Below are 27976 nucleotides of genomic sequence, written 5' to 3' on the forward strand. Positions count from 1 at the left end.
AGTTTCAGGGGTTTTTGTAGTTCGTTCCAGTCATTTGCAGCTGAGAACTGGAAGGAGTGGAGGCCAAAGGAGGTGTGGGCTTTTGGGGTGACCAAGGAGATGTAACTGCTTGAGCCAAGGCTGCGGGTGGGTAAAGCTATAGTGACCAGTGAGCTTAGATACAGCGGGGCTTTGCCTAGCAAGGATTTGTAAATGAGTTGTTGCCAGTGAGTTAAGCGACGAGTATGTAACCAGTGCCAGCCGACTAATGCATAGAGGTTGCAGTGGTGGGTGTTAAAAGGGTCACAAATGTATGGCACTATGATCGACAACATCCAGTTTTTTCAGGAGAGAGTTTGAGGCAGTTCTGTAAATTACATCACTAAAATCGACAATTGGTAAAATTGTCATTTTCACCAAGGCGAGTTTGGCAGCATGAGTGAAAGAAGCCCTGTTGTGGAATAGGAAACCAATCCTAGACTTAACTTTAGATGGAAGGTGGATTATGTGGTGCTGGAAGGATAGGGAACCATCTAACCAGACACCTAAGTATTTGTACACTGTCACATTTTCTAAGCTGTCCAGCTGTTTATGGAGAATAAGTCTTTTCCAAAAATGTCACTCTCATGAAAGTTGTCATAACCACACCCATGATCACGGCTAAAGCTGAGAGGAGCTTCTCAACCTTGAAAAGAATAAACACTTTTCTCAGAAACACCATGATCCAGGAGAGGCTGAACGCACTGGCCATGCCGTCCATGGAAAAGAGACTTGTTACTGAGATGACTTTAATCAGAGAGTCATTGAGAAATGTGCTGGCCAGAAGGAAAGGAAAGCAAACTTTATGTATATATATTTATGATTTTTGGTAGTGGGTGGGAGGATATAGTAAATAAAAACTCAGTCAGAGTCACTATCTTCTTATGTTTGTAACTTGAATCTTGTATCATATTGTCTTACTCTTCTTAATTACATAGTTGTTTAAATAAAGTAGTGCTGGTTGTTTTGCCCAGTTTCAAAGTACTGCTTTGTATTTATTTGCCCCTTCCCCCCTCCACCATTAAAAAAGCACCCCCCGAAAAATAATTATCACCAGCCGCCACTGGCTCCGAGTCAAAGTCAGTGTCAAGGTCAGAGTCACAGTCTGGGTCAAAGTCCGAGTAAGAGTCAGCGTCATGGACGGGGAAACCCCTAAAGCCAAAGGCACCGGTAGGGGTTAGACTTGGGCAAGGCTCAGTTTGATCAATAACCCCTTTAAATAGTTCACTTGCCTGTTGATGTATAAAGCACAGTCCGCCCCCCGGCCTTTTGTATTGGCTGAGTGCTCTGTTTACATCAGCGATACAGATCAGATGATTATTATTATCTTTAGATACACACCACTTGGAATGATCATTACCAGTCTTCCACTTAACCTCGCCGTTACCAGTTTTTACAGATTTAATTTTGATCACTTGAGGTTGAGGTTTTTGTACGCAGTAGGAACCGTCGCAACCTCTCAGGCAGGGCCAGGTCTGGACTCTCACATCAGTCCCGTATCTCTTTGCAATAGTGAGGTAAAGATCTCCTTCTGCAAGAACAACAACATACGAGTCATGTTACATAATCTGATAACATCCTGACAGTTCAATGCTGTTATTGATATTTAACAGAAGAATATAAAGTAAGACAAAAAATCAAAACAAAAGATAAACATTTTCTTACCAAATCTATTTTGGTCTTTTTCCTTCGTATTCTCTACAGAAAAACAACAAACAAATGGTAGAATAGTCAGTGTGTGTAATCTTCTTCACATGTGAGGCAGGTTTTCCTGACATTCACAGACAGTTAGACTAAAATACCTTTCTAATGTTATGCGAATACACAGAGTCTCTGACACTATAGACTATTGAAGCATGAAGTCACTGAGCTTCAGGAGCTACAGACATTTAAATTTGGACTTTTATTTAACCAGTTCTAACAAGTCACAGGCTGTAATCAATCATTAAGATAAACATTTCACAACCCACCGCTGATGTAAAACTACAGTAGAAGCGTCTCTCATTTCCACAGTAAAAATGTATGGTGCTAAAACAGTCTCATAAGTATTTGCAACTTGTAAAACACAATTCACAAACAAATGCAGAGTGATTTGTATCTGTAAATGCGTATCTGTGTCCCTGCATCTAATTTGTAACTTGTATTTCATCATTTGTAAATGAACATAGTATTTTTCAATGTAAATACAGTATATTTGTAAATCTCCTATTTGTGTGGGTACTTTTGAGATTGTTTTTCCACGCTGTTGTTGTCACTAAACTATTCGTGTCTCAACTGACGATCCCAGCACTCTCCAGTAGATAAGTAGGTAATGCAACACTTATGGCAGCGCCATAATTTAGAGAGTGTGGCCAACTAGGGAATCGGATGTTCTGAGCTATCCCGTTATGCGATTGGTTCCTAGTGGTCAAGTGTTTCATGGACTCCATGTTGTATGCCAACATTCATCTGATTCCCATCGACATAGTGCAGGGAATAGTGGAACAATTTAATAAATTATTTAAAAAATGACAAATTGCTGAAAAAAATTCCCAACTGTTGCGCGATAGGCTGCAATGAAAGACAGGGAAGCTGCAAAAGATTTCACAAGTCCCCCTGTGAACCAAAAAGGCAAAAAGTATGGAAGCTGAAGGTGAAACTAGCAAACTGGAGGTGACTAAGTGACTCTACTCAATATTGTGTGAGGTAGCTAAATGTCAGTTTCTCTCTTCGACTTATGATAACAAATTACATAGGACAAATATAGTAATACCATCATTATTGTGTACCATGCTGTCAAATAAGTTCACTGCTTTAGAAATGAATGAAGTTTGAAGTTAGCCAAGCCTTAAGCTAGCGTTAGCTTTTTCGCTAGCACTCCATGTACCTAGCTAGCTAAATGCTTGTGATCTTGCCATAGTCATATGGCTTTTGATCTCGACCGAGTCCATGTGTCTTTATTGTGTTTCTAATAATATTGGAGGGAAAGTGAAACACAGCTTGGACGGGGATGTTGTTTGGCTTTTCACAAGTTTAAACAGCTAGCTAGCTAGCTAGCTAAGGCTAAGCTGATGAAATATTACGACTGCCTTCGGAGTTTGATATATCTGCGTCCATGTTGTCAACATAAGACCTGTGGCGTTAGTGCTCCTTTTGTACCATAGTTCTTTTTAATGAAATATTAAGCATCATCTGAAATCTGTAGTTATGCCAACAGCTACAGTGTAAAACATAAGTTCATTTTTATTCTGAGGTGAGAGAGACTTCTTTGAAAATGGCTTAGCTTTGGAACCTTATTTTATATATCCCTGTTATGGATAAGCATGACATGGTTGGTATCAATGGATTCCTTAGATTGTCTAGTTTCATATGATATCAAATATATTCACTAGCTTGCCAGCATCACTGTTCAAGCTGTACAAAAACTTGAAAGTTCGCACGCTCCAAAAAGTAGCTAACTATCACTATAACAACATAAAGCAAATTGTAAATGCATTGCAACAATAATGAGGAAAACATAAATGTAATTTATTTGATGACAAAGTCCTAATAATATCAACTTACCTGGAGGAACGTCTGTAGTTTCTGCCAACCGTCTCTGAAACATTTGATAAGGCTTCTTAATAGTCTTCATGTAGTTTTTACATGAGACATTACCGCAATCTACCGGAGAGTGCTGGGATCGCCACTTGAGACACGAATAGTTTAACGACGACAGTCTCAAAAGTACCCACACAAATAGAAGGAGATTTACAAATATATTTACATTGAAAAATACTATGTTCATTTACAAAATATGAAATACAAGTTACAAATTAGACGCAGGGACACAGATAAGCATTTACGGATACAAATCACTCTGCATTCATTTGTGAATTGTGTTTTATAAGTTGCAAATACTTATGAGACTGTTTTAGCACCATACAAATGTCTATTTTGTTTGTAACTTTGTCTTTACTAAGTTAGGAAATGTGATTCAAACCATCATGCAGATGTCTTACTGTCAATGTTGACAATGTTGTTGGCAATGCTACAATGTTGCTGGCAATGCTACAAAACAGTGTTCCTCCTGCTGATCTCAGCTCCTGGATTCTGACTTCATTATTTCTTGGGGTCCTGTTGTTATTTCCAGTCCTCCTAAGTTTCTTGAGCTCTTCATGGAAGTCGTCTGGAATACGATCGTCAAATGTGAAAGCATTGATGTCCAGCAGATGTTCACCTTCAAATAGTACAACAAGACAACATTAAAATCATATTCAAATCAACCACTGAGACCATGAATATAAAGGTGTAACTAAGAACATTACCTATCTGTTTGAACTGATTATAGTTGAATGTTACACAGATAAACGTCTGAGCCTTCGCTGCTCCGGTGTCAGGGTAGAACTTATTTTGATCTCTTTTAGGGAACTTTGGTACGCTGTGTAAGAGCCAGACTCCTGTGGTTTTATCCATCATCACAACTCCTGAAACATCAACAGATAGACAGACAACTATTGGCTGATAGACTGAGGATTGTTTAAAAATCCTAAAATGTAAAATCCTGATTGTGTTTTTAATATTTCAAACTAACAGATGATAGACTGGAGCAGTGATCTGATGGAGGGATCCTCCAGCTCCAGATGTTACTGAGATCTGTTATCTGATGATCTCCAGATGTTACTGGGATCGGTTATCTGATGGAGGGATCCTCCCCAGATGTTACCAGATGTTATCTGATGGAGGGATCCTCTGTTATCTGATGGAGGGATCCTGAGATAGGGATCCTCCAGCTCCAGATGTTACTGAGATCTGTTATCTGATGGAGGGATCCTCCAGCTCCCTGAGATCTGTTATCTGACGGAGGGATGTTCCAGCTCCAGATGTTACTGAGATCTGTTATCTGATGGATGGGGATCCTCCAGCTCCAGATGTTACTGAGATCTGTTATCTGATGGAGGGATCCTCCAGCTCAGAGATGTTACTGAGATCTGATTGTCTCTGATGGAGGGATCCTCCAGCTCCAGATGTTACTGAGATCTGTTATCTGACGGAGGGATCCTCCAGCTCCAGATGTTACTGAGATCTGTTATTATCCAGATGTTACTGAGATCTGTTATCTGATGGAGGGGCTCCAGATGTTACTGAGATCTGTTATCTGATGGAGGGATCCTCCAGCTCCAGATGTTACTGAGATCTGTTATCTGATGGAGGGATCCTCCAGATGTTACTGAGATCTGTTATCTGATGGAGGGATGTTCCTGTTATCCAGGGATCCTCCAGCTCCAGATCTGTTATCTGGGATCCTGTCCAGATGTTCTGAGATGGATGGAGGGATCCTCCAGCTCCAGATGTTACTGAGATCTGTTATCTGATGGAGGGATCCTCCAGCTCCAGATGTTACTGAGATCTGTTATCTGATGGAGGGATCCTCCATCCAGATGTTACTGAGATCTGTTATCTGATGGAGGGATCCTCCAGCTCCAGATGTTACTGAGATCTGTTATCTGATGGAGGGATCCTCCAGCTCCAGACTGAGATCTGTTATCTGGATGGAGGGATCCTCCAGCTCCAGATGTTGTGAGATGTTATCTGATGGAGGGATCCTCCAGCTCCAGATGTTACTGAGATCTGTTATCAGATGGAGGGATCCTCCAGCTCCAGATGTTACTGAGATCTGTTATCTGATGGAGGGATGCTCCAGATGTTACTGAGGTTATCTGATGGAGGGATCCTCCAGCTCCAGATGTTACTGAGATCTGTTATCTGATGGTTAGGGATCCTCCAGCTCCAGATGTTACTGAGATCTGTTATTGACTGGGATCTCCAGCTCCAGATGTTACTGAGATCTGTTATCTGATGGAGGGATCCTCCAGCTCCAGATGTTACTGAGATCTGTTATCTGATGGAGGATCCTCCAGCTCCAGATGTTACTGAGATCTGGATCCTCCAGCTCCAGATGTTACTGAGATCTGTTATCTGATGGAGGGATCCTCCATCCAGATGTTACTGAGATCTGTTATCTGATGGAGGGATCCTCCATCCAGATGGCTCCAGATGGTTATCTGATGGAGGGATCCTCCAGCTCCAGATGTTACTGAGATCTGTTATCTGATGGAGGGATCCTCTGCTCCAGATGTTACTGAGATCTGTTATTTTCCAGCTCCAGATGTTACTGAGATCTGTTTTAGAGGGATCCTTTTTGTTCTGAGCTGTTAGCAGGGGTCAGCTCCAGATGTTACTGCTTTATGATTTAGTTCATCCTTGAATGATCCTCCATCACTGAGATGTTATCTGATGTAAACACAGATCTCATTTAAATCCAGATTCTGAAAGACTGATGGAGGGATCCTGCTCCAGAGGAGATTGAACAAACAGCTCCAGATGTCTGAGATCATTGATGGCGGGATCCTCCAGCTCCAGATGTTAATATCTGACGGAGGGATGATGATGTCATTTTACATACAAGTCACTCTGCTTTAATTTAGTTACTTGACATCACTATGATCTGATGTAAACACAGACTGATTCAAAGACCTCTGTCACAGATGATAAAAATAGAGATGATGATGATGGTCTGAGCAGACTGTCTCTGAACCTGGGAGGTTCAGAGAGATGTTTCCTGTGAGAGTGATGCTTCCTCTACTCACCTTTACTGTGACCAAACGTAGGGCCAGCAGGTTTTCCATCTGGAGGAGGTTGATCGCTGTAGGAGATGAATCCAAAGTTGTTTGTCTATAAATGTTGCAGAATGAAGAGAAGAAACATTATAATGTTTAATTATTGGGATGTACACAACCAATCCAGAGAGGGGAACAGCAAGCTACCAGGGCTGGACTGGGGTAAAAACATCAGCCCTGGATGTTTGAGAGCCAGACCAGCCCACCAACCATCCTCCCACTCCCCTTCAACACATGTACCAGCACGGTTCAACATCGGTACAACGGTAGATTTGCTAGCCTCACCAGCCAAAAAAATTTTTAACATTCACTATCCATTTGGATGGTGGGTACAAAGTTAATGTTGAACCCTGTATACCAGCCCCTAATACTCTCTCTTAGCTGAGTGGTGAGACGTCATATTTCAACATTCAGTTGGGATACTGTTTTCAAACATTTCAATTCCTTTTTTCAAATGCTGAAAAATTGAACAAAACACACAAAATTCAATGAAAATAGAGATCATTTTGTTGTACTTGCGAAGCGCATTGTATGTAATCATAAATGTTATTTTTGGGTAATTAAAATTGGGTAGTTAAAAAGAAACCCATATTTCTGATATGGACATTTTTTAAAACCGGTCAAGTTTGACCCTAAGACAACACAAAGGTTAAATCTCGTGTTTTTTAGCTAGCTACCGGCACTTTGTGGGGTTATTTTTCGCCGCCGGTGGGGGCGGGACTTAAATACGCTCTCTCTCTCTCTATGGTAGGATGGAAGTGGGCCATAGTGGGATGTGAGAGACAAACCAGTAGGCCAGTCATGTGATCTCTCTCCTCTATGTGGGCCATTCAGTCAAAGACCAAGGATATGATTGGCCATTGTTCATATGAAAGACACACAAGTAGGCCAATGATGTGATCTCTCTCTCTCCGATCAAAAAGAAAAAGATTTTGACCGGAGTACAGCCACAGCCCATTCAGCCCACATAAATAGACCGGTCGACCGGGAAATCTCCCGGTACTCCTGATGGTCAATCCCTGCCTGCAAGGTACCAAATCTACCGCTACAGATTCATTATTCAACTACATATTTAATCACCTGTTGTGTGCATTGAACAGTTTCAACAGAGCACATTGAGATATTTGAGGAAATCTAGTTGATGCTTTATCATTAGTAGAAACCATAAAAGCTATCCATCAGTTTGAGTCATGGTTTCATTTTTATCAAAATAGAAACAGAGCTGCAGTTTAAACATGATTCTCACCATTGATGTGGTTGGTTTTAAAATGGGCCGCAGGGTGTTTGCCAGGACACCGTCAGCAGCGTTGATGAGCTTATTGAGATCTAAGGGCTCCTTCCTCCCAGCTGAATCAATGGAAAGATATTCCAAAACTGCGGGTGCCTTGTAGATGATGGACCTGATGATGATGATGAGTAGAGAAGAGAAACATCAATGTGCAGAGAGGACAGAGACTCATCAGCAGAAAACAATAAATCTAGTCTCTTTCTCTAGGGGTCTCTCCTCAAGAAAATGTTAGCTTTTAAATTAAAAAATATGCAATTTCCCATCATTTTGGACCTTTATTATCACCATATCTGTGTCTAAAATGTTGGAAAAGCTAGAGCAGATAATACATACATAACACTCAAAAAACTTGAAGACAACTTGCTACATAAGTCCAACTACAACCATTAACTGCAACTACTGATTGTTTTCATGGTGGATTAATGTGTGGATTATGTTCTGGATGAATGGATGAGTTGTTTTGTCTCTAAAATGTGGATCAGAGTTTCCGCAAAAAGCCCAAGTTGACATCCTCAAATGTCTTGTTTTTGTCCACAACTCAAAGATATTGACGCACTCATTTACTAACACTAGCGCAGTTTGCGCTGCGTCTGTTTATGTGAGTTCGGTAATAGCGCACGCTATGCTTCCACATGTTGCGTAGTATTTATCAACCCTGACACCCATCAGCCAATCAGCGTCTTTCTCCGCCCACTATACCGTAAATTGCGCTGTAGCGAAGCGTTAAGTCCTGGTGCTATGATACGGCTGAGTGCAGACTGCCATATTCCCACTGCTGATGCTAGGACTGTTTAAAATGATCCTGATGCCGATATATGTAAGTAGTGAGGAGTTTAACAACTGCTGAATGGGATGTGAACGCTGAGTCGGAGATTCAATTTAATCTTTGATTTCTTCCAGTAACTGTAATATTGCACGGCTGCTTGATCTGTAACGCTTCATTATTTCATGTTCACTCCACTGACAAAGTGTGATTCTTGTGTTAAAAATATTTTCAGCCTGGCCCATGTCTTCGTCCTGCTCGGATTACTGTTGCCATTTCACCAGCGGCATAAAGGTCTACGAGGAAACTCGACTGCGGCTGGTTTAGACCTGCTTTTAAGAGGCGGAGAATTTCCCCCGCAGCTCTTACTGACAGTCTTTGTAAATACCACGGAATATATAATTAGGTGCACTTTACGCGTATCCTCCCACCTTTTTGGGTGGAACTCCCACTTTCCCCACGACCCTCCCACGAACTCATACTGAAAGTGCAACTTGTCTCTTCTCGCTCATGTGGCAGACGATCTGAGGTTTTACCCAAGTACCCCTGTTAGTAAATATCCCGCATCGGTTACGTCTGTCTTTGCGACCGATTAGCGCCTGGAAACAGGCGCAAACGGCTCGATAAATCTAGCCCTCTGTTTCCTGTCCCAGAGGAGAGAAGAAACTAGACCATATTCACATTTAACAAGCTGACATCACACAAGTTTACCTGATTTATCATAAAAAATTACTCAAACTGATTAATGGACTATCAGAATAGCTGGAGATTAATTTAATAGTTGATGACTAATCCATTCATCTCTGTAGCTGTGGGCCAAACTGGACCTGTCAGCTTTTGTAATGTGAAGATTTTCTTTCTCTTACATGATGTCTAATTCAATTTATTTGGTGTTTGAACTGTTTGTTAGGTTTGAGTCTATACAGTATTGGCCCCAAAATGCAGAGCCTCTGGGCTGAAAAAATGACTCAAACTGATTAATGGATTATCTAAATAGTTGGAGATTAATTTAATAGTTGATGACTAATCCATTCATCTCTACAGCTGTAAGACAAACTGGACCTGTCAGCTTTTGTAATGTGAAGATTTTCTTTCTCTTACATGATGTTTAATTCAATTTATTTGGGGTTTGAACTGTTTGTTAGGTTTGAGTCTAGTATATTGGCCCCAAAATGCAGAGACAGAGACTGACTGTAGATAAGAGAGGTTTTTGTGATCCGTCCACACCAAAAAAGGATGAGAGGAGCCTCCACTCCTGGAGAGCCAGGACCACAGCCAGTCTGCAGGTGTCAGCCGGCGAGAGAAAAAGAAACAAGGGTGCAGTCTGCAGTCAGCAGGGGAGCGTTGAGAAAGAACTGCAGGTCCAGAAAAGTGAAAAATATCATTAATCGTTGAGTGTTGTCTCACCAGTCTACTTCTCCATTGTTGTTGTCTCTGCAGGTCACTCTTTGTCCATCAGCGCTCCAGCAGAGCAGACTGACCATCAGGAGAATCCTCCACATAACTCCCTAAAACACACAGTTACAGCAACAGTTACACCGCCCATGTTGACCATCAGGAGAATCCTCCACATAACTCCCTAAAACACACAATTACAGTTGTTACACCACCACATTCACTGACCATCAGGAATCCTCATAACTCCCTAAAACACACAGTTACAGCCCAGCAGAGCAGACTGACCATCAGGAGAATCCTCCACATAACTCCCTAAAACACACAGTTACAGCAACAGTTACACCTATCTACAATACTCAAGCAGGCTTATTGCATAAGGTAAAGTCTTAATAAAAAATACTAACATTCTCTCTTTCTCTCTCATGAACAAACACAGCAAAACATTCCTCCATCCAACAGTGATCCTCAATCCTGGTTCCATTCTGATCTTTCACTGGTTCATCTTTCACCATGTCATACTTTATCAGATCATACTTCAACAGGAGCTACACCAAAGAGAAGAAACCATTGTCTGTCTTCCCCCTGTGTGATTAGCCTCCCTTCCCTAATGTGGGCCACCTGTGTGTCATTGTCTCCACCCACCTTACTGTATATATACTTACCGTGTGTCACTTGTCAGTTGCCAGATTGTTGTAGTACCTCGTGTCTCACTCTCCAGCAGTATTCCTAGTTTTTGTACCTTTGTACAATAAACTCCATTATCTTTTACATCTGCTTCGAGTCGTGCGTTTGGGTCCTCTGTGTTGTGTTTACAATGTTGTTGGCATCTGGTAGTGCTTTCATCAGTCTATGTGTTTTAGACATCCTGCTGCACACTAAATTTCCTTTTCTAAGGATAAATAAAGTTGGACTTGAACTTGAGTCCTGTGACATAAGGTATGAAAGAATCTCCGTTTAGTTATTAAACTGTAAAATGCTATATTTTTTATCTTATTCTATTCAGAATGTACCAGATGCATTAAAGGCATTTTATATACTGTATAAAAAAAGACGAGTGCCTTGGCTTCTTCCTTGATGTCTAGTGGATTTGCTCAAATTAGTTAATTGGAATAAGTACCGACAACTTAAAATTTGTTTTGAAATTCTACTTTCTTAAAACTATTGAGTGCCAGTAGCATTAACTTTCTTTTGAGTTTATTAAACTCAGATTTCTTGATTAATAATAACTCTTTTGCAGATTAAATAACCACTACTACTACATTACTTAAACCTCTATAGTTTTAACATTATTTATATCCTATTTTATTAACAGAACGAATCAACAGCTCATGTAAATAACATATTAGAATCATTGAATCAATATTTGTTTTTCGACACAGAATAGGCAGAACCAATATAGTATAAACAGTACAGGCCAGGTAGTCACCTGAAATGGTTTTCACTTCACAGGTGTGCTTTGTCAGGGTTAATTAGTGGAATTATTTCCCTTATTAATAAAAAAGCAATCTACAATGTAAATAGTCATGAAAATAAAAAGGAAACACATTGAATGAGAAGGTGTGTCCAAACTTTTGGCCTGTACTGTACGTACAGTATATGTACAGTATATAGTTATGTCAAATACATTTTCCTCATGCATTTAAATCTGGTGCATCTCCTGACCTCTGGCATTATAAAATCAGAGGTGTCTGTATGTGAAAACTTCTCTCTAGACTCCATCTTTAGAAACATCAGTCCTTTTAAATGCTCGACCAACAACACGACAACACTGGACCGACTGGAGGGTCCAGCACAGTTAGAGGTGTTAAACATTTCACATTATGGTCATTTATCAAACTGAATTAACACTTTACTATTTCTTCTTTTCTTTAGATTTTTTAGGGACACCTTTGAAAGGCCTGTTGGTCTCAGGAGCAGAGCAGCAGCTGATGTAACAAACAGGAAGACAGACTGATTCAGCAGAAAACCATCCAACCTGTGATACATACCTGTGTTTTAAAGTCCTGGTCAACCCAGAAAGAGGTCCAGAGAAATGGATCTGAAGTTCCTGAAGCTGTTGACACACAGAAAATAATAAATCATATAAATGTAAAGTAGTACGTTTGTATGTTCAGTTATTAGTTATGTCATATACATTTTCCTCATGCATTTATATCTGGTGTATCTCCTGATAGTATCATTTTAAAGTATTTCCAGTTTCAAAGAGTTCTTACCTGTGATGTTGGCCTGTGATGCTGAGGAAGCAGAGAAAGAAGAGAACAGTTTATATATATCAGTAGAGAACGACGACGCTCTGGGGTTACATCATTTAGGAGAAACAGTTTGACTTTAAAGAAAATAAGTAAAACAACTAAAAACAGGAGGGGAAGAGAGGACACTCGGAGGTCACGTGATTTCACAGAAACAGTTTGACTTCAAAGAAAATAAATAAATAAACTAAAAACAGAGGGGAAGAGAGGACACTCTGTGGTCACATGATTTCACAGAAATGCAGGGCCGGAGTGGGACTCATTTTCAGCGCTGGAGCTTTCGGCCCACTTCACTTTATGGCTGACTATGGTAGCAAACCAGGGGAAACAGACCAGCCAATCCGGCACAGGTGGTGGGTCCATAGGCTCAGATTGGGGGAGGTGATAGAGGGATTCTATTCAGCCACTTGGCACATGGCACTGGTCACACCTGCAGCCCATCAGGTGATCAGGGGAAGGCATGTCGCGTGACTACTATTTATACCTGCGCTGGTGGTCGCGACACTAGCTGCAGTCTTCTCCTGAACAGAGGTGGCGCTGATGAGGAAAGGCTACCGACGCTGCTCTTTCTACGGACTAGAAGAAGGAAAAGGTAAACAAGGTCAGAACTGGCAGCAGCATTCATGTCAATGCTTCGATTTGATTGGATGAGCTACTAGGTGGGATCATGCCTTTCATTCACCATAAAAGAACTCATCTTAACCCAGTAAGTTTACAAGTCACTCTGAGAGTCCTGACATCCGGTTACTCTCAAACTCGTCCATGCTTCCTCTGGTGGCACACTTAAAATCCTGGCACTCCAGCGAGATCTACGTCATTTTGACGTCAGATTTACCGTCGGGAACGGCGACTGTGAAGAGGCCTTAAAAGAGCCAGCCCAAGGTCGCAGGGGGGAGGCTGAGGAACAAAGGACCAGAGAAACAACACTGCAGGACTTGGTTGTTCAGTAAGGAGATTGGCTGGAAAAAGGACTGACCTCTCGCTCTGCTCTAAACCCCCACAGGACGACTCCGCATGAAGGCTGACAGACCCCGGACGGGAAGAATCCTGAGTTAAAGTTTGTCCCACTACCCTCTTCCTGACCTAAGTTATTAAAGGACAGTTTATGTTAAAGCTGTCTCTGAGTCTCCTACTGTCGTTGTGAATCTGGCTTTCAAGTCCCCTGGGTTGCCACACTATAATAAAACAATGTCATTAAAACATGAGTATATAACTCTGCAACAGTGCACTGTTCTCTACAGACTTGTAATTCAGGGTATTTTTGTAAACTATCATTTTCAATTCAGTGCAAACACAGTGTTGCTTAATAATGTAGATTTATTAGAAAGGTTACTCACAGTACACTTTAACACCATGTAATGTACATCAATATCAGAATCTATTTTCTGTGCAAATAAGTGTTCACAGACATCCAAACCTTGAAATGAAATAAAATTAGAAAAAATTAAAAAATTAAATAAAGAATAATAGAAAATGTATTGCACTTTCTAATGACACCATCATCTATTTTTTACTTTGTATATTATTTCCTTTAACTTTCCCTTTCAGTGGTGGGCTTTGTATATTTTAATTTTAATGATAAAAAAGCATAATGGGTCACGTATAACATTTGGGCATATACAGTGATTATATTGTAACTAATCTGATTATGTTTGCTTCTTCACACAATGTGATACAACAGCTGGAGTCAGCCCTATGTTCCCACAGCCCTATGTTCCCACAGCCCTATGTTCCCACAGCCCAATGGTCCCACAGCCCTATGTTCCCACAGCCCAATGGTCCCACAGCCCTATGTTCCTACAGCCCTATGTTCCTACAGCTATATGTTCCCGCAGCCCTATGTTCCCACAGCCCTATGTTCCCACAGCCCAATGGTCCCACAGCCCTATATTCCCACAGCCCTATGTTCCCACAGCCCTATGTTCCCACAGCCCAATGGTCCCACAGCCCTATATTCCCACAGCCCTATGTTCCCACAGCCCTATGTTCCCACAGCCCTATGTTCCCACAGCCCTATGTTCCCAGAGCTCTATGTTCCCACAGCCCTATGTTCCCACATATGGTCCCACAGCCCTATCTTCCCACAGCCCTATGTTCCTACAGCTCTATGTTCCCACATATGTTCCCGCAGCTCTATGTTCCCACAGCCAAATGTTCCTACAGCTCTATGTTCCCACAGCCAAATGTTCCTACAGCTCTATGTTCCCACATCCAAATGTTCCTACAGCTCTATGTTCCCACAGCCCAATGGTCCCACAGCCCTATGTTCCCACAGCCCAATGGTCCCACAGCCCTATGTTCCCACATCCAAATGTTCCTACAGCTCTATGTTCCTACAGCCCTATGTTCCCACAGCCCAATGGTCCCACAGCCCTATGTTCCCACAGCCCTATGTTCCCACAGCTCTATGTTCCCACAGCCCTATGTTCCCAGAGCTCTATGTTCCCACAGCCCTATGTTCCCACATATGGTCCCACAGCCCTATCTTCCCACAGCCCTATGTTCCTACAGCTCTATGTTCCCACATATGTTCCCGCAGCTCTATGTTCCCACAGCCAAATGTTCCTACAGCTCTGGTCCCACAGCTCTGTGTTCCCACAGCCCTATGTTCCCACAGCTCTATGTTCCCACAGCCCTATGTTCCCAGAGCTCTATGTTCCCACAGCCCTATGTTCCCACATATGGTCCCACAGCCCTATCTTCCCACAGCCCTATGTTCCCACAGCCCTATGTTCCCACAGCCCTATGTTCCTACAGCTCTATGTTCCCACATATGTTCCCGCAGCTCTATGTTCCCACAGCCAAATGTTCCTACAGCTCTATGTTCCCACAGCCCTATGGTCCCACAGCTCTATGTTCCCGCAGCCCTATGTTCCCACATATGTTCCCACAGCCCTATGTTCCCACATATGTTCCCACAGCCCTATGTTCCCACAGCCCTATGTTCCTACAGCTCTATGTTCCCACATATGTTCCCGCAGCTCTATGTTCCCACAGCCAAATGTTCCTACAGCTCTATGTTCCCACAGCCCTATGTTCCCACATATGTTCCCACAGCCCTATGTTCCCACATAGGGTTGTGGGAACATAGGCACGCTTCCCAACTTACCTATGCCTTCCACAGTAACAGCAGTTATGCACACTACTGGCTCTGCTGCTGACACTATCTTAACCCTGGTGTCGTCTTCCTGTCCACCATGAACTTGTTGTCCATCCAGGTCAAAAGTGAATTAGAATTTTTGGTGCTTTTTCCAGTGTTTTATTTTTAAATTCATGGTCAATAAACCTAATTTATATGACATTATTTACTTATTTTCTGAGTTAAAAAAGCTAAGATACTAAAATAATTAAGATCAAAGGATGTTGAGTGGCTCACAGACTGGTTTATGTCAAAGTTTAGTCACGATACATGTTTATAAAATTTAATAAAACACCCCAAATCCAATAAAAGTAATCATTAATTTTACGTGCAAAGATCATTGAATGGGTTCCATACAACGTACATGCATGCATCCATGTTATGTTTGGGTATTTTGGTTAAAAAAACAACATATTTCTGATATTAAAACTTTGAAAACGGGTTAAATGTGACCCAAGGACAACATAAGGGTTAAATGTTATGAATTGTCATCTATATCAGAACCTGAAGGTTTGGTTTCCAGTGCATCCATGGTGATGCTCCCCTCTACCTCGCCCCACAACCATCCACACGTTCCCTCCGCTCTGGTTCAGCATATCTCCTGAATAGGGTTCAGTATCGTTTGGATTTTTTTGGGACATTTCAGCCTTAAATGGATAGGACAGCTCGATATGGAACGGGAAAGAGAGGGGGGAAGACATGCAAGAAATCATCACAGGTCGGACTCCAAACCTGGGCCTTCTGCGTCGAGGCATAAACATCTATGTATGTGCACCTGTTCTACAAACTGAGCTAACCCGGCCACATTGTTTGGATTTTTACGATTCCGATGCCAAACTGGTCCTTTTAAAACGATTCCGATTCCTAAACCAATTCTTGAAAAACTGAAAAAGACATCAAAGAAATGCTTTTACGTCTGTTTTGGTCTAGGCCCAGAGGGAAAATATGGCATTTTACATTTACGGTAGCTAGCTAACGGTAGACTACAGAGAAAGGGGGAGATTTTTACAACCGTTTCGGAGCGACGGAGGGAAAATGTTTCAGTGGAACTGAAATGAGGAACCGAAATTTGGTTTCTAATCCGGTCCGATTCCTACTGGTTGTCTAGGAACCGGTTCCATAGTGGAACCGGGTTTCGGTACCCAACCCTTCTCCTGAAACCCCCCAGGACCAAGCTCCGTACTATGGGCGATCAGGCATTTAAACGCGGCTTTCAGACCCACCTTTTCAGCAGAGCTTTTGGCTGATTTCTCACCCCTTTCCTTGTCCTTTTTGTTGTTTCTTTTAGTTTTTATATTTTTTTTCTCCGTGACATTTCTATGTAGCACTTTAAGTAGAAAGGGAAATATTAAAAGACAGACTTGTAGAAATCGGGAGGGAATGGAGCATTAAGGGAATATTAGAAATAGGAGGGAAAAATGTCATTATGTAATGTTTTACATGAAGATGAATAACTAGACTATGAGTAGGTAGTTTATTAGACTGGGAAGTGTACCAGGGTCATGCTGTTACACACTCAGATACACCAGGTGGCGACGTACAAACCAAAATATTAAATACAGGAGAAGAAGAAGAGCAACCCGGATGTGAGTGGTGTTGTTGCCAACTAGCAGAGATCGAGCTAGCAGCAGGAAGCTGATGGTTTATCCTTTTTTAGGGTGAAACACGGCGGAGTACAGACACGCAGCCGCCGGGAGAGATTACTCACCGTCCCCCTGTAAGCCCGGAGCCGCAGAAACAAAGACGGAGATCCCGGTAAGAGACGTTAACACCTCCGGTACTCTACCGTCAGCTGTCATGTTAGCCACTGCTAGCTAACGGTAGCTAACGCTGCTGTTTTTATGATGAATAACCTTTATATGTTTTAATACGCTGATGGCTGACTGGGAAAGACTGCTGCCTTTTTATATGTCTGTCTGTCTGTCTATCTGTCTTTCTGTCGATCTGTCTGTCTTACTATCTGTCTGTCTGTCTTATTATCTGTCTGTCTTACTATCTGTCTGTCTGTCTGTCTTATTATCTGTCTGTCTTACTATCTGTCTGTCTGTCTTACTATCTGTCTGTCTGTCTTATTATCTGTCTGTCTGTCTTACTATCTGTCTGTCTGTCTTACTATCTGTCTGTATTATTCTGTCTGTCTGTCTGTCTGTCTTATTATCTGTCTGTCTTACTATCTGTCTGTATTATTCTGTCTGTCTGTCTGTCTGTCTGTCTGTCTTATTATCTGTCTGTCTTATTATCTGTCTGTCTTATTATCTGTCTGTCTGTCTTACTATCTGTCTGTCTGTCTTACTATCTGTCTGTATTATTCTGTCTGTCTGTCTGTCTGTCTTATTATCTGTCTGTCTTACTATCTGTCTGTATTATTCTGTCTGTCTGTCTGTCTGTCTGTCTGTCTGTCTTATTATCTGTCTGTCTTATTATCTGTCTGTCTTATTATCTGTCTGCCTTATTATCTGTCTGTCTTACTATCTGTCTGTCTTACTATCTGTCTGTCTTACTATCTGTCTGTCTTACTATCTGTCTCTCTTATTCTTATTTACAACAATATAAACCAGCTGTTAACATCACGAGGAGTAATAATAACATTATTATTATTAAATTATTGTAGGGCGGAGGAGGAAGTACTCAGATCCTTTACTGCAGTAAAACTACTACTACTACTACCAGTAAGTATACTATAATATTAAAAATACTACCCTACACGTAGGAGTCCTGAGAGACAGAGAAAGAGGGAGAGGGAAAAAAGAGATGCACATTTTGCTTGCTTATTTCAACGTTTTTGGCATTTTTTTTCTTCATTACCACCAGTATCTTCACCACTATAACTTACTCATTTAAACTAGTTTTACACTTACTTTTGAATTAATGGTCAATAAACCTCATTTATATGAAATTATACCACATTTTAGTGTAAAAATAAAAAGCAGAAATGCTGAATGATTTGGACTAATGGTTAAGATCAGAGGAATGAAGGTAATGGATAATCCCAGACATGTCAAAGTTTAGTCAGGATAATGCTATGAAATGGAATACAACACCCACAATTCAATAAGAGTAGAGATCTGATCCTTAATTTCTCTTGTGAAGATTGTTGTATAGAACCATCCCTGTTATTTCGGGGCAATTTGGTTGAAAGAAAACCCAAATTTCTGATATAGAAAGTTTTAGAAAATGGGTCAAATTTGACCTGAGAGGACACCAGGAAGTTAAACTGATTATCTCTCGATTGTGGACAGAACAACCTGCGAGGCGTATTAGAGCCCTCTCACCCGAAGATTGTGTGTGTGTGTGTGTGTGTGTGTGTGTGTGTGTGTGTGTGTGTGTGTGTGTGTGTGTGTGTGTGTGTTTTATCGGTAGTGTGGGGGTCCCAGATTAATTTCCTGTCCTACTTGTGGTGCCCATCTGTAGTGTTTACTTTTACAATTTGTAAATGCACACTGAATCACCATGTTGCCTAGTCCTTCGTTTCCAATCCAATGTTCCTACTACTACTACTACTACTACTACTACTACTACTACTAGGTGTCCCGACTGGAGTGCGCTTCTCTGTTTACTTTTCGGCGCAGTACTACTAACCAGAGCAAAGTAAAATTCTGCCGCTGCTGAGAAACTAGACCCTCTAAATGTAATGTGATCATTGAGATGCAAAGGTAGTTTTATTTCTATCATTATTCTATCAACACAGACATTTACATCGATAGTCTGGCGTTATAATTTATTTGCTTTGGGTGTACTGTGGAGTGGGTAAGACTGGTTTTAGTGGCAGGCTAGCAGATACTATTGACTTGCGCTAGCCTAGCACCAGCAAACTCTGCAACTAGAAGGACTGGATGAAATGTTAAACTGTCTCCACTGATAAATATCACACTGGCTAACCTGGAAATGAGGTCCTATGTCCAAAATTCTGGACCAGCCCTTAAGTCACACACCAGAGCTGTTGTTGGGTTCTTAAATGATTTTTATTTAGCAACAGTAATACAGCCAATAATGACACAATATAGCAAGAGGGGAGGGAGGGTCAGAGATGGTTTCTTATGTCTTTTACAGACCTTTATTTCTAGACTTATTTAATTAAAGGGTTCTCAATTTGGTCGTGTGACTTTTACAGAATTTGCGTTTTGAAGTATCTAAACTAAATGTATGACTTGGTTTACGTTGACTGTTTGTAAGACCCGGTCTCTGTTGAACTCTTCCAGAACCAAGCCTCCGTTGCGTGTTGGACTTTTAAGGCAGAAAGCTGTTTTCCCATCAGGCACCGAGTCCTAGTTCACAGGCACCGAGTCCTAGTTCACAGCCAAGTTTACACCAATTCCTCGTAAAGCGCAATAGCACTTTTACAACTTTATAAAAGATTAAGTTATAATTACCTCATCAAAATTCTTTTAAGGGAATTGTAGAGCCATTGTATAATGGATAATGGAGTACAAATCAAGGCCTCCCTCTATCTCTTGCTATTACACATGTTCATACATCATAAAGTAAGCAAAAAGGAATCTGAAGCAGAAGACAATCACACTTGTTACACTCTTGGTTATCATCAGGACCAGACAGAATCTGCAGATGCAGTATTTAGATTATTTTTTTAATTAAACGCAGAATGTTAACATATCTTCATCCCAAGCAGAAACACAGTCCGCTAAATTTGGCAGATTTTCTTGTTGGATCACTGCCGAAAAGTAGAAAAAAGTCTGCAGATTGTGTTTGTGCCTGGTTATGATGTACCTTGTGTTCTAAAGGTATGACTGGTGTTTACCAGCTGTTACTGGAGACAGTTCAAAGGTCAGAGAACCGACCACATGGCCTGTTAGTTTAACACAAGCTTCAGATACATATGAACAGAGACAGGGTGACTATAGTATCATCTCTCAGTACATGGTGCATGGAGAATGGGAGCAATGTTCTACACTTTTTAAAATATATTGAAGAATCACAAAGCGATAAAATACTTCATAAATGTAACACTTTAAGAGTGTAATATACTAATGCGATAAAAGATATAAAAAACTGCAAGAAAATTCAAAAATGTAAAACTTTAACCCTTGTGTTGCAACTTTTTGGTTTTCTGGGTCAAAATGTATAACTAAAATTGGTTCCCACTTTATTAAATCTTTTTTGTTGACATTTTGTCAATTTTTTCAATGTTCTTGTATAATTATTTTTCTTCAATATGCTATAAAATAAATAAAATACCCACATTCAATGAAAGGAGTGAACTGATCATTCATTTTATGGAACCATCCATGTTATTTTTTGACAATGTGGTTGAAAGAAACCCAAATTTTCTGATAATAGCTAGAAACTTTTTAAAAACGGGTCAAATTTGACTCAAGGACAACAGAAGGGTTAAGAGTGTAATATACTAAAGATATACAATATTTCAAAAATGTAAAACACTTTAAGAGTGTAATAACCCAAAGAAAGATTGGTTAATTATTCAGGATGATGTAATCATTTAGCAAACACACTTTAAGAGTGTGTACTATGAAACTAATATCGGTTATTTAATTCAAGCAATAGGGGTGGGGGAAAAAATCGATACAGCATAGTATCACAATATTTTCCGTTGCAATACTGTATTGATACACAGACGCCAAGTATCGATCTTTTATGATATATGTGTTGGTCAGTCTGTCTGCTTGACAATCACATTTTGCAGCAATACAATTGAAGTGAGATGAACAAACAGAGAAATGTATCTTTAGATAAAACAGATGTTGACTAAGTTTCCTTTTGGGGACATCATTTGAAATTGGGGAAAAAAGGTAATACATCGCAGAATATTGCAATATGTTTAAAATTGCAATAATATGGTATCGTGACATAAGTATCGTGATATCGTATCGTGAGGCCTCTGGTGATTCCCACCCCTATCAAGCAACATTATGATTAAAGGGAAAACTTAACACTGTAAAACACAACCCGTTGTCACTCCCATCTGGTAAAATCCAGACCCTAGGTCAGGTGGCTTTGGTGTTTGGTATTGACTCTAAAAGTCTCCTTTAGAGTCAGATTTAGACACGCTTGGTCGGGACTCTTGGCATCACTTTTTGGCGCTCTGGATGTGGACTAAGGTTGGGTACCGTCGGGATTTTTACGATTACGATGCCAAACCGGTACTTTTAAAATGATTACGATTCATAAACCGATTCTTGACAAACTGAAAAAGTGTAATATGTTTACTAGCGATCCCGTGCAGTGAACGGTTAATATGCTTTTGCGTCCGTTTTGGTGAGCCCAGAGGGAAAATATGGCATTTTAAAAGTAGCCTACATTTACGGTAGCTAGCTAACGGTAGACTACACCAGTGGTTCCCCCTTAGGGGGGCGGCAAAGATCACAGGGGGTGCGCAAGTCTTTATCTGGTTTAAGGTTGAGGTAAAAAAAAAATCATGATAATACACTAGAATATATAATGTATACAAAAGTCTGTATAAAAACTATACATTTTTGTTCTCGCTTAAAATTGTAGGCAGGCTACTTAGTAGGCCAAACCTCTGGGACCTCTTAACCTGGGACCCCTGCTGTCATCAGGTCAGCTGCTAGCTGCTATCATCCTCGTTTTTTCTCATCACTATTTTATGAATGAAACATGGCGGAGAAACGTAAGAGTGCTGATAACTGCTCTGTATTAAAAAAGAAAGTACGGCTTTATCTCGAGAGTTACCTCCACTTCGGTTTTGGGGGAGGGGGGCTCAGCTTTTCTTAGACATGAGTAGGGGGGGCGCCAAGGAAAAAAGGTTGGGAACCACTGGACTACACTACCGTTTCGGAGTGACAGAGGGAAAATATTTCAGCCGACACATTAAGTGCAACCGAAATTTGCGTTTTAATCCAGTCCGATTCGGTTTTGGTACCCATCGGTATCGCTGAGAGACGCTGTCTAACGGTCTGTATTTTACTGGGTAGGAAACGGGCTGTAAAACAGTACGAAGGAAAAATACGATTACTTCTTTTCAGACAACGTAATGTGTGTATGTCTGTCAAACTACTTCCAGGATACCCACAAGGCACTGTCGGCACACTTATGTTTCTGTTTCTTATTTTGTGTGTGTGTGTGTGTGTGTGTGTGTGTGTGTGTGTGTGTGTGTGTGTGTGTGTTAGAGCGAGTGACGCAGACGTGGGCTATGGTATAGGGTCTGTATCTCTACGTACCTACGAGTCGATTTAAAGCAGAAGCATAAATCTGCCTTTTTAAATAGCTAACCTTTCAACAACATAAATGTAACGTTATATAAACTAGGTCTAAGGGTTATGATCAGGTGATAATATACGACATTAACCTGCAGCTAAAGACACGTCAGCTACAACATGGGGAAATATAAGGTGACTATATTATTGTCGGCCAGATGAACTTTTAACGTTATAACAAAGGGAGCGTGTCTATGTTCACACATTTCTAAGATTTTTTTCTCCAAAATTAGGCCCTACTGTATGTTCCCACATTTTTCATAAATTTGTATCCGATTGTATCCCCCTTTCTCCCAATTTGGTAGCTAATTACACCTGACCTATTATCCAGTAGCAATGGACTAAAGATGGAATGTAACCCTAACCCTAACATAGGGCCTCATTTTAGGAAAAATCTTAGAAATGTGGGAACATAGGGCTGACCCCATAACAAACCTAATGATAGCTACACTGGCTAACTGTTGTAAATGAGGAGCTGTAAATCAGAAGGTGATCTAAGGAGTCTGCTGCCAGCAGGACAGTAACGTGTCTCAGCTCCTGGAAAACAGAAGCCAGAGTATTAATCACAATTATTAAAGATATCTGATGAGTGGAATCTGTCCCGGAGAAACAAAACAGCCGCTTGCTCCTCCTCATCTTCCTCTTTACCTGACAAAACCAAGCGCCATGACAACCGCTATTTTATGGAGGACTTTCCATCTACTGAGGGCGAGCTGTAAGATTGAAGTTGTAACTCATGACAACGTTAGATCTATTTTAGCTAGGGCAACCCTTAAAATGTTAAACACATAAACTCTGACTTAAGTTAGAAACGTTCAAACTACTTATTATCTATCAACAGTGACAATTGGTAGCCATTATAATTTTTTAGAAGTAATTTATATTTCTGTCCACCCTCTTTTGTATTTAACTTTGGATTCAGAAATATGTGTCAATTTATAATGATTTGAAAGTGAAAAACCAAAGCACACTCAGACCCAAACACCAGAAACAAAACAGGACTTGTAGACGGCGAGGAGAGGAGTATTTATCCTATCGATGATTAATCAGAGTCACTGTCACAGTCAGTGTTAGAGTCACAGTTACAGTCAGGGTCAGGGTCGGTGGAACGGACGGTGCGACGCTTACCGGCACCGGCCCCGGTTGGACTTGGGCAAGGCTGAGTTTCAGAAATAACACCTTTAAATAGTTCACTTGCCTGTTGATGTTCAAAGCACAGTGCCCCCCCCGGCCTTTCGTATTGTTTGACTGATCTGTTTACATCAGCGATACAGATCAGATGATTATTATTACTTTCACCTACACACCACTTGGAATGATCTTTTGTAGTCGGCCACTCAACTGCCACGTTACCCAGCTTAGTTTTTCCAGATGTAATTTTGATCACATGATGTTTATTTTGTACGCAGTAGGAACCGTCGCGATGTATCTGGCAGCCCCAGGTCTGGACTTTCACATTAGTCTGGTATTCGTCTGCAATAGCGAGGTAAAGATCTCCTTCTGCAAGAACAACAACATACAAGTCATGTTACAGACACTGTTCACATCCTGACAGTTCAATACTGACTGATGTTACTCAAAATACTGTAGGAGACTTTACAACACACTCAAGCAAACTAATGAATGAATGTTACACGACAGTACAGGCGCTGTGTGCGCGACACATGGATGTATAATAATAACACTGGGCTAAATGGTGTTTTATCATAAATCCATAGACATGGTGAGAAAACTCTGACCCTAAACATCCGAGCTTGGGCGCAAATCGGTCAGTTGTCAGGGTAGAAAATAAAACGTCTCACGCCATGCTTCTAACGTCAGCTCGACTCCAGTAAGTAAGAGAGAGAAGTCAATGTCAAGAAAGATGTTCATATATGCAGCATAGAATAATGTTTAGGGAGGAGGAAGATGAACAACGGGAGCTCCTCAGTTTTCTACATCCTTTATGTCCCACTTTTCCCTCAACATTCAGCAAATAAGCTAATTAATAAATCTGTTCCACTTGGAGTCAAAGGTTTCTTTCCATTGATGGTCGTTTTTACACACTCTGCACATGATTATTGAAAACTTGGAAACTGTAAATTTGTGAGTATTTAAGCTCTAATTTGTGAAATATATGAAAATGTTGAGTTTAAAACACTTTTAGTGACTGAGTGATTTACTTACCAAATTTATTTTCGTCTTTAAGTGTCACCGGTACAATTTGAGAAGGTGCTGAAAAACAAACGGTAGAATTGTCAGTTTGTGTAATCTTCAAATCTGAGACAGGTCTTCATTGGTATTTTGTTACCTTTTGGTCTTTGGCTGCTTGCTTTACCTGCCTTCATTGTTTTTTTAGGTCCTGAAAAACAAACCATAAAATTGTCAGATTGTGTCATTGTTTTGACATGTGAGACAGGTCTTCATTGGTATGAAGGTAAATATGGTGCAAAATGTGAAAACATTGAAAAAGGTTGGTGCAAATTTTAACATACAAGTTCAGATTTTTGTTCTCCAAGTTTTCACATCAAGTCTACAAGCTCTCACAATTTGCACCATATTTACCTTCATACATTGGTACTCATTTCATTAATGTTTATTAGTTACCACCTAAGGGGTTGGCTTTGGCTTTGGCTTTGGGTGTGGGTACGCCTCTTCGACGCCTTAACTTTCCTGGAAAAAAAAGCAAATTATCAGTTTGTGTAATCTTCTCTACATCTGTGGCAGGTCTTCATAAGTATTTTGTTAACAGTCCATAATGTCTCTGACATTTACAGACATAGCCACAACCTTCCAAATACACATTTTCATTTGAGTCTCTGACACTTTGATAAGAACATTTGGGAGGTTATCTTTCTGAAAACTATTGAAGCATGAAGTCAGTGATCTTCAGCAGCTACAGACATTTAAATCTGGACTTTTATTGAACCAGATCTAACCAGTCCCAGGCTGTAATTAATCATTACGATAAATAGACTGATGTTAAACTACAGTAGAAGCTTCTCTCAACCAGTTCACATAACATTTGATTTCCCCAGTACAAATGTCTCTTTTCTTCGTAACTTTGTTTTTACTTATGGTGGGGGGGTGATGGCGCAGTGGATATGACCCGTGCCTTTGGTGTGGGAGACCTGGGTTTGATTCCCACTGTGATACATTAACTAATGTGTCCCTGAGCAAGGCACTTAACCCCTAGGTGCCCCAGAGGCTTGTTACCTCTGACATATATAGCAATTGTAAGTCACTTTGGATAAAACGCTAAACGACGTGTAATGTTTACTAAATTAGATAATGTGACTCAAACCATCATGCAGATATCTCACTTGTATACAGTTTCTTAGCAAAGCTACGAAACTGCATTGTTCCTTCTGATGTCAGGTCCTTGATTCTCTCTCCTGGTTTTCTTTTGTTCCATTCTTTCTTTGCAGCATCATTAAGCTCAGTATGAAAGTCGTTTGGAATATGACTTTCAAACGGGTAAGCTGCGATGTTCAGCAGGTGTTGACCTTCAAATAGTACAACACGACAACATTAATATCCTATTCAAATCAACCAGATAAATATAAAGATGTAACTGAGAATATTACCTATATGTTGGAACTCGCCGTACTTGAATGTTACACAGATAAATGTCTGAGCATTCCTTGTTACTTTGTCTCCTTTTTTAGCTTTAGGCCAGAAGTTCTTTTCATCTCTTTCATAAGGGAACCTTGGTTGGCTGTGTAGGAGCCAGACTCCTGTCTTGTCTTTATCCATCATCACAACTCCTGAAACATCAACAGATAGACAGACAACTATTGGCTGATAGATTGATGATTGCTTAAAAATCCTAAAATGTAAAATCCTGACTGTGTTCATATAGAGACTGGAGCAGTCATCTGATGGAGGGATCCTCCAGCTCCAGATGTTACTGATATCTGTTATCTGATGGAGGGATCCTCCAGCTCCAGATGTTACTGAGATTTGTTATCTGATGGAGGGATCCTCCAGCTCCAGATGTTACTGAGATCTGTTATCTGATGGAGGGATCCTCCAGCTCCAGATGTTACTGAGATCTGTTATCTGATGGAGGGATCCTCCAGCACCAGATGTTACTGAGATTTGTTATCTGATGGAGGGATCCTCCAGCTCCAGATGTTACTGAGATCTGTTATCTGATGGAGGGATCCTCCAGCTCCAGATGTTACTGAGATCTGTTATCTGATGGAGGGATCCTCCAGCTCCAGATGTTACTGAGATCTGTTATCTGATGGAGGGATCCTCCAGCTCCAGATGTTACTGAGATCTGTTATCTGATGGAGGGATCCTCCAGCTCCAGATGTTACTGAGATCTGTTATCTGATGGAGGGATCCTCCAGCTCCAGATGTTACTGAGCTCTGTTGCTGCTCTGATTTTACTTTTAGAGAGTTTTATCAGCAGGAGTCACTCTGCTTTATGATTTAGTTCACTTGAATGCATCACTATGATCTGATTTAAACACAGATCTCATTCAAATGATTCAAAGACAGAAGCTGAAGGAGTTGAACAAACAGGAGTCACAGATCGTTGATGAGATAACAGAGATGTGATGTCATTACACAATGACAGATGTTGTTTGGCTGTCGGCTACAGACGTAATTCACATTGAGCAGACTCTTATGGAGGACCTCCAGGGTCAAATGGAGCATTTTTTATTTAATATTTAATTGTACATTGAAACGGGAATCATTAAATAGTTTTTTTGAATCCATTATTTAATAGAGGAAGTATGGAAAGAGTTTCAAAATTAAACTTTAAAAAAGTAAATAAATACATCATTTAAAAATACATAAATGAATTACTAAATAAGAGTATTTCAAAATGACTTTGAAAATGCAATTTTAAAAACAGGAATTAATAATTGAATTAAGAAGACGGTTTTTAAAAAGGCATTTAATAGGACAATTCCTTTCCCTGTTTTCAAATCCATTTCCTTGCTGCTTTTCCTTATCCAATTCAAAATCCGATTAGAAATGTTGTTCCCACTTTCATTTAGGCGTTCCCTGACCCTTTAAGGCCTGGTGCTGGTACCATTAAATATGAAATAAAGAAATGTTCTATTTCACCCTGGAGGTCCTCTATAGACTCACATCACACTGAGCAGCCTCTGTCCTCTGTGATGTAAACCTGATGGAGGTTCAGAGAGATGTTACCTGTGAGAGTGATGCTTTCTCTACTCACCTTTACTGTGACCAAACTTTTCTCCAACACCCGTTCCATCTGGAGGAGGTTGATCGCTGTAGGAGATGAATCCAAAGTCTTTTGGCTATAAATGATGCAGAATGAAGAGAAGAA

The 27976-nt window shown here is 40.6% G+C and overlaps 3 protein-coding genes and 1 long non-coding RNA gene across 5 annotated transcripts in view; 1 reads left to right on the forward strand and 3 right to left on the reverse strand.

The window, feature by feature from the left end:
* LOC114570782 (uncharacterized) overlaps positions 1 to 27976 on the forward strand; it is a 645073-nt gene that overhangs the window by 479609 nt on the left and 137488 nt on the right. The gene's annotated exons all lie outside the window — the stretch shown is intronic.
* On the reverse strand, positions 1482 to 10152 carry LOC114570803 (deoxyribonuclease-2-beta-like). Its single transcript, XM_028601379.1, has 8 exons — positions 10115 to 10152; positions 9935 to 9987; positions 7903 to 8056; positions 6627 to 6711; positions 4305 to 4463; positions 3999 to 4216; positions 1684 to 1716; positions 1482 to 1549 (listed from the first exon to the last, which is right to left on the reverse strand). Exons 3-8 carry the CDS (start codon positions 7903 to 7905, stop codon positions 1502 to 1504), a joined length of 546 nt encoding a protein of 181 aa, XP_028457180.1. The 5' UTR covers positions 7906 to 8056; positions 9935 to 9987; positions 10115 to 10152; the 3' UTR covers positions 1482 to 1501.
* Positions 10373 to 12635, reverse strand: LOC114570808 (uncharacterized). The gene is made up of 3 exons (XR_003694584.1): positions 12319 to 12635; positions 12094 to 12158; positions 10373 to 10417 (listed from the first exon to the last, which is right to left on the reverse strand). It is a non-coding gene; the product is annotated as an uncharacterized LOC114570808 (long non-coding RNA).
* Positions 23045 to 27939, reverse strand: LOC114570796 (cell death-related nuclease 6-like). Its single transcript, XM_028601365.1, has 7 exons — positions 27863 to 27939; positions 26250 to 26429; positions 25986 to 26168; positions 25273 to 25335; positions 24974 to 25024; positions 24850 to 24897; positions 23045 to 24183 (listed from the first exon to the last, which is right to left on the reverse strand). The coding sequence occupies exons 2-7, from the start codon at positions 26419 to 26421 to the stop codon at positions 23726 to 23728; spliced, it is 975 nt and encodes a 324-aa protein (XP_028457166.1). The 5' UTR covers positions 26422 to 26429; positions 27863 to 27939; the 3' UTR covers positions 23045 to 23725.

The sequence above is a fragment of the Perca flavescens genome, chromosome 16, assembly GCF_004354835.1.
Source record: "Perca flavescens isolate YP-PL-M2 chromosome 16, PFLA_1.0, whole genome shotgun sequence".
Classification (NCBI taxonomy): domain Eukaryota; kingdom Metazoa; phylum Chordata; class Actinopteri; order Perciformes; family Percidae; genus Perca; species Perca flavescens.

Bases quoted from the DNA above. Each gene is read 5' to 3' on its own strand.
- LOC114570796 (XM_028601365.1), bottom strand. From the start codon at position 26,421: ATGATGGATAAAGACAAGACAGGAGTCTGGCTCCTACACAGCCAACCA. The intron at 26,169-26,249 runs GTAATATTCTCA...TACTATTTGAAG, and splicing joins CGGCGAGTTCCAACATATAG to GTCAACACCTGCTGAACATC. The intron at 25,025-25,272 runs GTGGTAACTAAT...TTTGTTTTTCAG, and splicing joins AGCCAAAGCCAACCCCTTAG to GACCTAAAAAAACAATGAAG.
- LOC114570803 (XM_028601379.1), bottom strand. The intron at 1,717-3,998 runs GTAAGACATCTG...GTTTTTCTGTAG, and splicing joins CAACATTGTCAACATTGACA to AGAATACGAAGGAAAAAGAC. The intron at 1,550-1,683 runs GTAAGAAAATGT...TTGTTCTTGCAG, and splicing joins AAAAGACCAAAATAGATTTG to AAGGAGATCTTTACCTCACT.